At 48.2% G+C, this 12,839-nt stretch overlaps 1 protein-coding gene across 1 annotated transcript in view; it reads left to right on the forward strand.

Annotated features, from left to right (window-relative positions):
• The window catches only part of SLC4A4 (solute carrier family 4 (sodium bicarbonate cotransporter), member 4), a 240,410-nt gene that overhangs the window by 144,183 nt on the left and 83,388 nt on the right, over positions 1–12,839 (forward strand). Inside the window, exon 6 of the mRNA XM_014938358.1 lies at positions 2,517–2,696. Coding sequence (XP_014793844.1) covers positions 2,517–2,696 — 180 coding nt within the window. The remainder of the gene's footprint in view (positions 1–2,516; positions 2,697–12,839) is intronic.

Raw genomic sequence — 12,839 nt, forward strand, 5'->3', positions numbered from 1 at the left:
TTACCCTCCTTTATTGCTGTGTCTCTGTATCCAAATGCAGAGCTGTGCAAAGTTTAAGTAAGAAAACAACCAAAACCCTCTGAAGTTTCATGCTGAAGCTAAAGGTACTTCAGAAGACAGCAGCTGATGTCAGTGGTCCACAACTTTAACCTTCAAACATTGAATTTCTTTTTGAAGTCACTTCGAGATGTCACCTTCAATATCCTTCTTCACCACCTAAATTAAATCTAATTCCTGGGAGATTAAGTTACAAATGAGTGGCTGCTGTTGCTGTCACACTGTCCTGAGTGGGGTATTTTTGCTGGTCTGGATCCCTGATCAGATAGATGGGGGTGTCCACCAGTCTGTAAACTTGTTTTCCAGAATTGTTTAATTCTGATCCCTGGGTTGGTGTCTGGGAGCAACACGCAGGAAAAACCCAGCGAGCTCTCCTTATCGATTTGTGTTGTGTCAGAAACAGGGAAGGGAAGAAACACTTGCCAGATGGAGAAGGATAAACCTGATGAAGACAGACATGTTCTGCAGGAAGACACTGGAAGAGGCTGCCCAGGGAGGTGGTTGAGTCACCATCCCTGAATGTGTTTAAGAGTCATTTAGATGTGGTGTTGGGGGATATGGTGTAGGGGAGAACTTTGTAGAGTGGGGTTGATGGTTGGACTCCATGATCCCAAGGGTCTTTTCCAACCTGGATGATTCTATGATTCTAAATATTCCAAAAATCACTAATAAAAAAATATGAGCAGCAAAAGCTTACAGAAAAATGGCACTTGGCAAAAATAAACCTTTTGCCAAACGTTTTGTGTAACGGGACCTACACGTGTATAATCAGCCTTTTTGGAGTTTGGGTGGAAGGATGAGGCGTTTTTCCTGAGTGATTTCACTGCAGAGGCATTAATTCTCGGGCAGCACAGAGAGGGTGACTTTCTGACTCACTGAGTTAGCAAATGTGAGATGCGTGCTCTGCCTCCCCCGTCCCATAACTTTTATTATTAGCACAAATAAAAGTTACCGGCAGACAAATAAGAGCTGCCACTTCCCCCCGGGGGGACAGCACGTTAACTGAAATAATCAAGGGAACAACTATAATGTGAGATTTAATGCACAAGAGAGATTTTTAATAAATCTGGCTAGCTCTTTTTTTTTTTTTTTTTTTTGTCCTGTCTCTGCTGGGATGGGGTAAAAGGAGAGGATTGATGGAAAGTGAGCGGTCTTTGCAGCGGGCGGGGAGCCTTTCTGGTGCCGTTAAAGGCAGAGCCACCTAATTCGTGCCGTGACAATTGGAGCAAGTTCTGCCTTTTGTAGTTGCCATCATTTCACTTCAGTTCTGAGAGCGAGTGATTTAATTAGTTGCTCATCCCCGGGACTTCTCGCTGTCATTAGATCAGGTTTTATTGGGGGCCTGCGAGGTGAACTCGGGCCTTGTAGGAGCTGATAGAAGTTTTGGGGGGTTATTTTTGGGAGCCTACAGGGAGTTGCGAAGCGTTTGTGGCTTGTTCACAAAAAAGACAGGGTGAGAGCAGGTTGTCTTGCTGAACCATCTTACCCTGGGTCCAGCTGATTTCAGATAAGCTCAGGGGCGTGTGTGAAATGAATAGAAGGGAGTTTTGGTGCAGGAGGTACGTGTTGGTGGCTGATGGGCTTTGCTGGGTGGAAGGGGCAGTGGGCACTTGCAGCCCAGAAGGCCAATCTCATCCTGGGCTGCATCAATAGAATTATTGCCAGCAGGTCCAGAGAGGTGATTCTGCCACTTTGCTCTGCTCTGGTGAGACCTCACCTGGAGTATTGTGTGCAGGTCTGGAGCCCTCAATATAAGAAGGACATGGACCTGTTGGAGCGGGTCCAGAGGAGGGCCATGAAGATGATCAGGGGGTTGGAGCACCTCTGCTATGAGGACAGGCTGAGGGAGCTGGGGTTGTTCAGCCTGGAGAAGAGGAGGCTCCGGGGAGACCTAATAGCGGCCTTCCAGTACCTGAAGGGAGCCTACAGGAAGGCTGGGGAGAACCTGTTTACAAAGGCTGTCAATGATAGAACAAGGGGTAATGGCTTTAAACTGGAGAAAAGCAGATTTAGATTGGAGATTAGGACAGAGTTCTTCACTGTGAGGGTGGTGGAGCCCTGGAACAGGTTGCCCAGGGAGGTGGTTGAGGCCCCATCCCTGGAGATATTCAAGGTGAGGCTCGACGAGGCCCTGGGCAACCTGGTCTAGTTGGGAGTGTCCCTGCTGACTGCGGGGAGGTTGGACTAGATGACCTTGAAGGTCCCTTCTGACCCAGATGATTCTATGATTCTATGAAATGCTCATGGTCCCTTTCCAAAGAAATACCTAACAAGGTTCCCATTAAAAATAAAACGGGGAAATCTGGTGGTGGTTTTGAGGTTGGAAGCAAAGCCTTCAAGAAGGTGGGGTGAAAACGATCCGTCTCTCTCCCCTTGGTGTCCCTTGATGCGGCCAAGTCTTGCGCTGTGTGATTGATGGCCCTCTCCTCTCTCCCCCACCCTGCCTTTTCCTGCCACAGAAATGATCGTGGACAATCAGATCGAGACGGGGCTCTTGAAAGCGGAGCTGAAGGACAAAGTCACCTACACCCTGCTCAGGAAGCACCGGCACCAGACCAAGAAGTCCAACCTGCGCTCCTTGGCCGACATTGGAAAGACCGTCTCCAGTGCAAGTAGGATGTTTTCCAACCCCGATAATGGTAATGCAGAGGCTAACTGGCTATAGCCTTCCCTCTCAAAGCAACCCACCGAACCTGCCCGCCGACAACTAACTGCGTTGCATTGACGATGCTTATCTAACCCCCAACCCAATTAGCGTTAGCCAGAGCCCTACTGGTGTCACCTCAGTGGTGGGCTCTGCAGGCTGCTTTGGCCGTGGCACGTCGCTCTAACCCTATCTTCACTGGACGGAGAGGGAGAGGAGGGGACAGGCAGGGTCCGGGGGAGGCAGAGAGATGCTCTCGTGGCTGGTGGGCAGGAGATGCTGGAGGAACAGCGATAGGAAAGAGAGATTTACACAAAAAACCCACCTCCAACCGTGCCTGAACCTAAAAGGCCGGTCATCTGAAACGTTTGGGCAGAGACGAAGCTTTTGGGTGTGCTCGATTTCTGTAACAGACGGTGTCAGTGGCACTCCTAACCAAAAATTAGGTGGTAGTAACATCTAGCTCGCATTTTATTGCCATACAATCATTGTCCAGTGTGGGTAAAGCTGATTTCCATCTTGCTTTATTCTTCCTCAAATTGTTTCGTGGTGTACGTTGTGAATATGTCTCTTGTTCTCTCTAAAAAGTGGTGTAGTAGATAGTGCCGTGTCCGTCGTGGTGTCTGTGGAGGTGTGTGTGTGTGTGTGTGTGTGTGCAAGGATGCAGAGAGCTAGAGAGGCCTTGGCAGTGACTCTGGACTTGCCCATACGTTGAGATTTGCTGACATCTCACTGGGGGGAAGCAAAAAAAGAGGAGGTTTAAGCCTATTGTCGTGTCTTGGAGTTCTGGCAGCTGCCTCCCGTTGCAGTCTGGAAATGTGCTTAAAAGTTATTTCATCGAAAAGTTGCTATTTTAAAATACCCAGAAATGAAATCAAGCACAGAAATTATATTGCTCTTGCTCCATTCAAGGCCTCTTAGCTTTCTGCGTTCTGCTTCTCAAGCTCACCCTAACATTTCTCCCTAACCTATTATCCTACTCTATTAATATTTCCTACTGCTTTTTATCATCCTTTGCATTTGCAGCAGGTGTGTGTGTGCACGTGAAGAGTGTTCATTGCTCTGGGTGATGCATCTTGTCATGTATGAGTGCCTTGATGGCGCAGCCATGAAGTGAATAACACAAAGACTGTCCTGGGTGAGCAGCAGGAGCCCGATGGAGCAGAGAGAAGGGGACTGTGCTCTGGAGAGCCCTGTAAAGACATCCCAGGTCTGGGGAAGGAGCTCAGCGTGGCCAATTGAGGTGGCTGGTGAAAGCTAAAGATGGGGGAGCCTCCTCCATCTCTGTGAGGAGGGGAAGGGTCCTCCAAGGCATCAACTTGTGGTTTCCCCATCCCTGGAGGGGTTCAAGGGCAGGTTGGAGGGGGCTTGGAAGTTGAGGTGGCTGGTGAATGCTAAAGATGGGAGAGTCTCCTCCAGAGCTATCTGTGGGGAGGGGAAGGGTCCTCCAGGGCATCAACTTGTGGTTGCCCCATCCCTGGAGGGGTTCAAGGGGACCAGGTATCCCAGGGCAGGGAGGTTGAAACTGGATGGTCTTTAAGGTCCCTTTCAACCCAAACCATTCTGCAGGGACCAGGTGTCCCAGGGCAGGGAGGTTGAAACGGGATGGTCTTTAAGGTCCCTTTCAACCCAAACCATTCTGATTCTGTGACCACCCAGCTTTGCTTTTGGCCTGCAAATCCCCACCAGCCTTGAGCAGACACCGAGCCAACTGGGCAGGAGCCCCTGTGGAGGGCCAGACCCAGGAGAGGTGGTGTCCAGGAGCTCTACCTGAACCCTTGCTCCTCAAGCCCCTTTGCTCATTTCCCATTAGCCTCAGGCATAACATCTGTCGATGTCTGTCCTGGTTTGAGGTAAAACAGAATGAATTTTCTCTTTTTTTTTTGGCCCTTAAATCAACCAGGCACTTCACATCCCTGGAGGATGCCTCAGTCATGGCAGGACGGGGCACCCAGCGAGTAACTCCTGTTTGTTTTCAGCTGGGATTAAGAAATTCTGTTCTTTCCAGTACGTGCTATGGGGCTTTCCATTGTATCCTCCCCACTTTCCATTGTGTCCTCCCCACGGGAGGCATCTCCTTTCTGTTCAGAGGAGGAGACAGCTGTTGCAGGTGAAATCCATAATCATTATTTGTGGTGGTGCCTGTGGATACCAGTTACCACCTCCCTTTCTAGACCTTTGAAAAGATGGACAGGTTGAATTTGAGGAGAAGGATCCTGGACCGTGGCCAGGGGTTAAAAGATGCTCTGTCTCCAGCGTGCAGCCATGTTCCACCTCGGTGTTGCCTCTATTTTTACGGCACCGTCTGCTTGTAACAGCCTCCTCTTTCTTGCAGCAGGTGGTGAATGTCCAATTCTTCCTTTGTGCCGTTAAAGTCATTCCTTGAGGAGCCATTGAAAACTTCAGGGTGTTAAATTATAACTTACTTAGGAGGCTTGAAGGTAAACGATGCACAGTGCATTAGTTAAGTGTGATTTAAGTATCATTTAAGTGAGCCCTGTCCCTTCGCTGCAAGGCTGGTTAAAGAGAAAATAATGGCACGATTATCCTGGGATGGATGATGCCGACATCATCTAAGTCCTCACTCCGACCCTGCTTATTTTTCATGGCCAAGGGCATCCTTTATTCGATTCCTGGGGACTTCATGTTTCATTCATTTTGTTTTCTCGTTTCCTCGTTTTTTTCATTCATTTCTTTTTTTCTCTGTCCTGTCTCAATTGAGCTGATTCTTGAGAAATTCTCCCCTGGCTGTGCCCAGCCCCTGGCTGACCTTCAGCTGCTCTTTTCTTGCCGTTTTCCCTCTGTTTTCCCCACCTGGGATGTTGATGTGTTCGGAGAATATATACTGCATTATGTTCCACGAGAGCTCCAGGGCTGTGAGACTTAAGGAGGGCGATACCGAGGGGGAAATACTTCATAAATAGCAGTGGCTCTTATTTATTATTTACACCATAATGAAAAAGTAACTCCAGACTGTAAGTGACGGAGTCACACCGCGCTCCCTGGGGCTCGATGTGCTTCTGAAGGTAGAGTTTGTCCTTTGGGCAGGTAAAAATTTAATGAGGCCGACAGAGCACAGCTGTCTCTCCCCAGGGCTAATGGTGGTGATGAAAGTGCCCTCTCAGAAAGCTCCCCGGGGTTTCTTTCCAGGTAGGTGTTTCCTTTCAGGCTCTACCTTTCATTTCGGCGTCGGGGAAGCTTTTCATGAGATATTGATACTGCTGCTGGGTTTGCGGCAGCTCCTCCTCGCTCCCTTCTCACCTTCCTCAGGAGGTCCTGGGCTTGGAATTTCTGCTCCATCAACCCTCCCCGCCCCTATTAATGGGGAGGGGAGAAGTTCTCCTCCCCAGTTTACCCAAAAAAATGATGGAAATGGCAAAGCACCCTGCTCATGGACACAGTTATTGTGTGTTCATTAAGGGTCGTTAATGAAACCAACTCAACTGAACCTGCAGCAGACCCTTCTGTAGGTTATATGTAAAAATACTACACAACATCCTGTTTCTTAGTGACAAATCACAATTGGTTTGGAACCTATGGTTTTGAGTGGAAGAAAACTCTATTAAATTACTTTCAAAAACATTTTTTTAGGAAACATTTCAGCATAATGTCTTCAGCATGGATTCTGCCCATGATTTTCCTTCGTTATTTTTTTTTTGAGGGGGCAGTTAGGCTTAAAACCCAAATGAAATAATGACAGATTTCTCTGAGGGTGTTTGTTAGATCTGAAATCTGGAAATATCCCCTGGGCCACGGATCCCAAAGATGTTGAGGTGCCCATATCTCACCTGTTTCAGAGCGCTTAAATAACTGAGTCTTAAGTGCTCTAAAATGTCCTATGGCTGCCTTACCCTCATTATAACCTCGTATAAACTCCTCTTCTGGTGTTACGTTCAATAATAATGTGTCCTAAGATATTCTTTTTGCATAAAGCAGGAAAAAAAGGGGAATAAGCAGAAGTAGCTAAGACTTCACCTGTGAAAATGAGCGTATTTTTGCTCCGTTGCATATTATTGTGCATTTCTCTATAAAGCACCCCAGTCTGTGGCTGTTGCCTCGTTATTATTCCTTTCCTCTGAGGTGGCTGAGCCCTGAGCAGTTCAGTGAAATGCACATAGAAATTCAGCACCTTAAAAAATGCTGATTAACCGTGTCCCCCCGACCGGCACCCTGGGTGCTGTGACTGCTCCCAGAGTATCTCCAGCTGCCCCTCACCAGGGTGGTCCATGGCATCCTCCATCCCACCAGGGTGGTCCATGGCATCCTCCATCCCACCCTGTATGTCACTCCTGTTTTTGGAAGATAAGGGTCAGTAACAATCAGATTGGCCAAAACACGGACAAAGGTGTGCTTCTCTCTAAAAAGTGGTGTAGTAGATAGTGCCGTGTCCGTCGTGGTGTCTGTGGAGGTGTGTGTGTGTGTGTGTGTGTGTGCAAGGATGCAGAGAGCTAGAGAGGCCTTGGCAGTGACTCTGGACTTGCCCATACGTTGAGATTTGCTGACATCTCACTGGGGGGAAGCAAAAAAAGAGGAGGTTTAAGCCTATTGTCGTGTCTTGGAGTTCTGGCAGCTGCCTCCCGTTGCAGTCTGGAAATGTGCTTAAAAGTTATTTCATCGAAAAGTTGCTATTTTAAAATACCCAGAAATGAAATCAAGCACAGAAATTATATTGCTCTTGCTCCATTCAAGGCCTCTTAGCTTTCTGCGTTCTGCTTCTCAAGCTCACCCTAACATTTCTCCCTAACCTATTATCCCACTCTATTGATATTTCCTACTGCTTTTTATCATCCTTTGCATTTGCAGCAGGTGTGTGTGTGCACGTGAAGAGTGTTCATTGCTCTGGGTGATGCATCTTGTCATGTATGAGTGCCTTGATGGCGCAGCCATGAAGTGAATAACACAAAGACTGTCCTGGGTGAGCAGCAGGAGCCCGATGGAGCAGAGAGAAGGGGACTGTGCTCTGGAGAGCCCTGTAAAGACATCCCAGGTCTGGGGAAGGAGCTCAGCGTGGCCAATTGAGGTGGCTGGTGAAAGCTAAAGATGGGGGAGCCTCCTCCATCTCTGTGAGGAGGGGAAGGGTCCTCCAAGGCATCAACTTGTGGTTTCCCCATCCCTGGAGGGGTTCAAGGGCAGGTTGGAGGGGGCTTGGAGCAACCTGGTCTGGTGGGAGGTGTTCCTGCAGGGACCAGGTATCCCAGGGCAGGGAGGTTGAAACTGGATGGTCTTTAAGGTCCCTTTCAACCCAAACCATTCGATGATTCTGTGACCACCCAGCTTTGCTTTTGGCCTGCAAATCCCCACCAGCCTTGAGCAGACACCAAGCCAACTGGGCAGGAGCACCTGTGGAGGACCAGACCCAGGAGAGGTGGTGTCCAGGAGCTCTACCTGAACTCTTGCTCCTCAAGCCCCTTTGCTCATTTCCCATTAGCCTCAGGCATAACATCTGTCGATGTCTGTCCTGGTTTGAGGTAAAACAGAATGAATTTTCTCTTTTTTTTTTGGCCCTTAAATCAACCAGGCACTTCACATCCCTGGAGGATGCCTCAGTCATGGCAGGACGGGGCACCCAGCGAGTAACTCCTGTTTGTTTTCAGCTGGGATTAAGAAATTCTGTTCTTTCCAGTACGTGCTATGGGGCTTTCCATTGTATCCTCCCCACTTTCCATTGTGTCCTCCCCACGGGAGGCATCTCCTTTCTGTTCAGAGGAGGAGACAGCTGTTGCAGGTGAAATCCATAATCATTATTTGTGGTGGTGCCTGTGGATACCAGTTACCACCTCCCTTTCTAGACCTTTGAAAAGATGGACAGGTTGAATTTGAGGAGAAGGATCCTGGACCGTGGCCAGGGGTTAAAAGATGCTCTGTCTCCAGCGTGCAGCCATGTTCCACCTCGGTGTTGCCTCTATTTTTACGGCACCGTCTGCTTGTAACAGCCTCCTCTTTCTTGCAGCAGGTGGTGAATGTCCAATTCTTCCTTTGTGCCGTTAAAGTCATTCCTTGAGGAGCCATTGAAAACTTCAGGGTGTTAAATTATAACTTACTTAGGAGGCTTGAAGGTAAACGAGGCACAGTGCATTAGTTAAGTGTGATTTAAGTATCATTTAAGTGAGCCCTGTCCCTTCGCTGCAGGGCTGGTTAAAGAGAAAATAATGGCACGATTATCCTGGGATGGATGATGCCGACATCATCTAAGTCCTCACTCCGACCCTGCTTATTTTTCATGGCCAAGGGCATCCTTTATTCGATTCCTGGGGACTTCATGTTTCATTCATTTTGTTTTCTCGTTTCCTCGTTTTTTTCATTCATTTCTTTTTTTCTCTGTCCTGTCTCAATTGAGCTGATTCTTGAGAAATTCTCCCCTGGCTGTGCCCAGCCCCTGGCTGACCTTCAGCTGCTCTTTTCTTGCCGTTTTCCCTCTGTTTTCCCCACCTGGGATGTTGATGTGTTCGGAGAATATATACTGCATTATGTTCCACGAGAGCTCCAGGGCTGTGAGACTTAAGGAGGGCGATACCGAGGGGGAAATACTTCATGAATAGCAGTGGCTCTTATTTATTATTTACACCATAATGAAAAAGTAACTCCAGACTGTAAGTGACGGAGTCACACCGCGCTCCCCGGGGCTCGATGTGCTTCTGAAGGTAGAGTTTGTCCTTTGGGCAGGTAAAAATTTAATGAGGCCGACAGAGCACAGCTGTCTCTCCCCAGGGCTAATGGTGGTGATGAAAGTGCCCTCTCAGAAAGCTCCCCGGGGTTTCTTTCCAGGTAGGTGTTTCCTTTCAGGCTCTACCTTTCATTTCGGCGTCGGGGAAGCTTTTCATGAGATATTGATACTGCTGCTGGGTTTGCGGCAGCTCCTCCTCGCTCCCTTCTCACCTTCCTCAGGAGGTCCTGGGCTTGGAATTTCTGCTCCATCAACCCTCCCCGCCCCTATTAATGGGGAGGGGAGAAGTTCTCCTCCCCAGTTTACCCAAAAAAATGATGGAAATGGCAAAGCACCCTGCTCATGGACACAGTTATTGTGTGTTCATTAAGGGTCGTTAATGAAACCAACTCAACTGAACCTGCAGCAGACCCTTCTGTAGGTTATATGTAAAAATACTACACAACATCCTGTTTCTTAGTGACAAATCACAATAGGTTTGGAACCTATGGTTTTGAGAGGAAAAAAACTGTATTAAATTACTTTCAAAAACATTTCTTTAGGAAACATTTCAGCATAATGTCTTCAGCATGGATTCTGCCCATGATTTTCCTTCGTTATTTTTTTTTTGAGGGGGCAGTTAGGCTTAAAACCCAAATGAAATAATGACAGATTTCTCTGAGGGTGTTTGTTAGATCTGAAATCTGGAAATATCCCCTGGGCCACGGATCCCAAAGATGTTGAGGTGCCCATATCTCACCTGTTTCAGAGCGCTTAAATAACTGAGTCTTAAGTGCTCTAAAATGTCCTATGGCTGCCTTACCCTCATGATAACCTCGTATAAACTCCTCTTCTGGTGTTACGTTCAATAATAATGTGTCCTAAGATATTCTTTATGCATAAAGCAGGGAAAAAAGGGGAATAAGCAGAAGTAGCTAAGACTTCACCTGTGAAAATGAGCGTATTTTTGCTCCGTTGCATATTATTGTGCATTTCTCTATAAAGCACCCCAGTCTGTGGCTGTTGCCTCGTTATTATTCCTTTCCTCTGAGGTGGCTGAGCCCTGAGCAGTTCAGTGAAATGCACATAGAAATTCAGCACCTTAAAAAATGCTGATTAACCGTGTCCCCCCGACCGGCACCCTGGGTGCTGTGACTGCTCCCAGAGTATCTCCAGCTGCCCCTCACCAGGGTGGTCCATGGCATCCTCCATCCCACCAGGGTGGTCCATGGCATCCTCCATCCCACCCTGTATGTCACTCCTGTTTTTGGAAGATAAGGGTCAGTAACAATCAGATTGGCCAAAACACGGACAAAGGTGTGCACTGAATGCCTTTTATTCACTGCTGCCTCAGAAAGAGGGACGTTTGCATCATGGTTGTGGGGGAGGATGTTTCCTCAGGAATCCCTTTGCTCTTGGGAAAGAAATGGGGCAAAAGATGGTGATTTCAGACAGAGAAGGGTAAGTCAAAGGAGGACAAATCCCTTGCTTGTCCATTCAGCAGGAAAATGATGATTATCACAAAGCCACACCTTAAATGAGGTGCTGGGGGATCTGGCGCAGGGGGGAACTTTGTAGAGTAGGGTTGATGGTTGGATTCGATGATCCCAAGGGCCTTTTCCAACCTGTGACCACCTGGTCTGGTGGGAGGTGTCCCTGCCCAGGGCAGGGGGTGGCACTGGATGGTCTTTAAGGTCCCTTCCAACCCAAACCATTCTATGATTCTCTGATGTGTGTGTCTCTGCGATATGTTCAAACACCCCATCTCCTACCCGCCTGGCTCGCGGCTTGTGCCTTGTGCAATCGCTTGAGCGTTTTTCTTGCTTTTTTTTTTTTTCCTTCCTTTCTTTCTTGCTTTTTTTTTTGTTTTTTTCCTTTGACTTTTTCAACTTTGCTCTCTTCCTCCTCTCCTCTGCTGCCCCTGTTCTCCCGCTTGCGCCCCACAAGCACGCAGCCCACTCGAGAGCTCCATGCCCTGCCTGGCCACCCGCACCTTGGACGATGAGATGGGAGTGCAGCGCAGCCCCAGCGTGGGATGGCTCAGTAAGTGTGGGCAGGGGGACAGGGTGGGAGGGCTGGGGGGACAGGAGAAGAGACAACGTGTCCTTCCCACCAGCCGGTCCCCTAACGCTTGCTGCTGCATTAACACCAGGACGACTTGGCTGCTGCTCCGGCTGTCTGTGTCACCTTCCACTATCCACTCCTGCTTCTCTGTTTCACTCTGATGGGATATTAGGAAAAATTTCTACACCAAAAGGGTTGCCAAGCCTTGGACCAGGCTGCCCAGGGCAGTGGTGGAGTCCTCATCCCTGGAGGTATCTAAAAGCCGGGCAGACGTGGTGCTGAGGGACATGGGTTAGTGATGGGTTTGTCAGTGTTGGGTTGATGGTTGGACTCCATGATCTGAAAGGTCCCTTCCACCCTGGACAATTCTATGATTCTATGGTTTGCTTTTTTTTTTTTCCTTTCACCTGGGATGAAACAGGTAGTTCAACCTGTGCTCCCACTCAGGTGGTTGTCCCCTCCTAAGCCACACAGGGACAATTCTGCCTTCTCTTTGGTCGTTCATTGGTGAAATTTTGCCACCAACGCAGCATTATAAATGCAACGAGCTTAAATATTTTACTTTCCATACAGATGAAATACAAAAGTAGGCTCCCTTTGTCACACAGCAAACAGGTTCTGCCAGCTTTATCTCTCAGTGACCAGCTGGACTTTTCTTCAGCCCTGCTTCTCTCTGACTATCCTTTGTAGAACATCAAGAGATGTTCCATCAGGGTGAGATCAAGGGATGTTTCATTGGGAGCCTTGCTGGTGGCAGAGGAGTATTCTGCTCCCCCAGGAAGGCAACAGCTTATTGCACTGATGGCACAGAAGCGTTCTTTGTAGGCCACAGTGATCTACAGAAATCTGGATTTCAGGATATTCCCTCAGAAAAAAAGATGACTGTCGAGCCTCTTAGTGACCTGTAATCTCCCAGTGGTTGAGTCTGCTGCGGAGAGTTGCTCTGAGGAGCAGGTTTGTTATACAAACATTTAAAAATGAGTATTGGATATGTCTTTCCTGGCTTTGGGTCTTCAAAGGTGCACAACCGTGAGGAACTTGGCTCAGAAGGGATTTAGGCAGTACAGATTTGGGCCACAGTGTCCACAAAGCCAAGTGGCTTTTGTTCCAACATTGCACATGTTGCACCTTGCATTTCTAGCAGCATTTTTCTTGCAAGTGACTTTGCTTGGCAGTCAAGGTAAACTCAGGGATTTGGGGAACAGTTGCTGCAGGCTGGGATGCTGTCACGTTCCTTAGTCAGCAAAGTTGGTAAAGGGTGAAGCTTGTGGTTTCCAGGCCGTATTCAAAGACCATCAAAGTCAGTATTGAGTTGGACTGGTTTGAACATGAGGACCTTGTGAGGCATCTTCAAAAGCTGAGATGATGCACCGACACCAGACTTTAGGAGAGAACAGTCATTCTGTAGTCAAGGTCATGTTTGTAGGGAAG

The sequence above is a fragment of the Calidris pugnax genome, unplaced genomic scaffold, assembly GCF_001431845.1.
Source record: "Calidris pugnax isolate Ruff unplaced genomic scaffold, ASM143184v1 scaffold72, whole genome shotgun sequence".
In the NCBI taxonomy this organism is placed as follows: domain Eukaryota; kingdom Metazoa; phylum Chordata; class Aves; order Charadriiformes; family Scolopacidae; genus Calidris; species Calidris pugnax.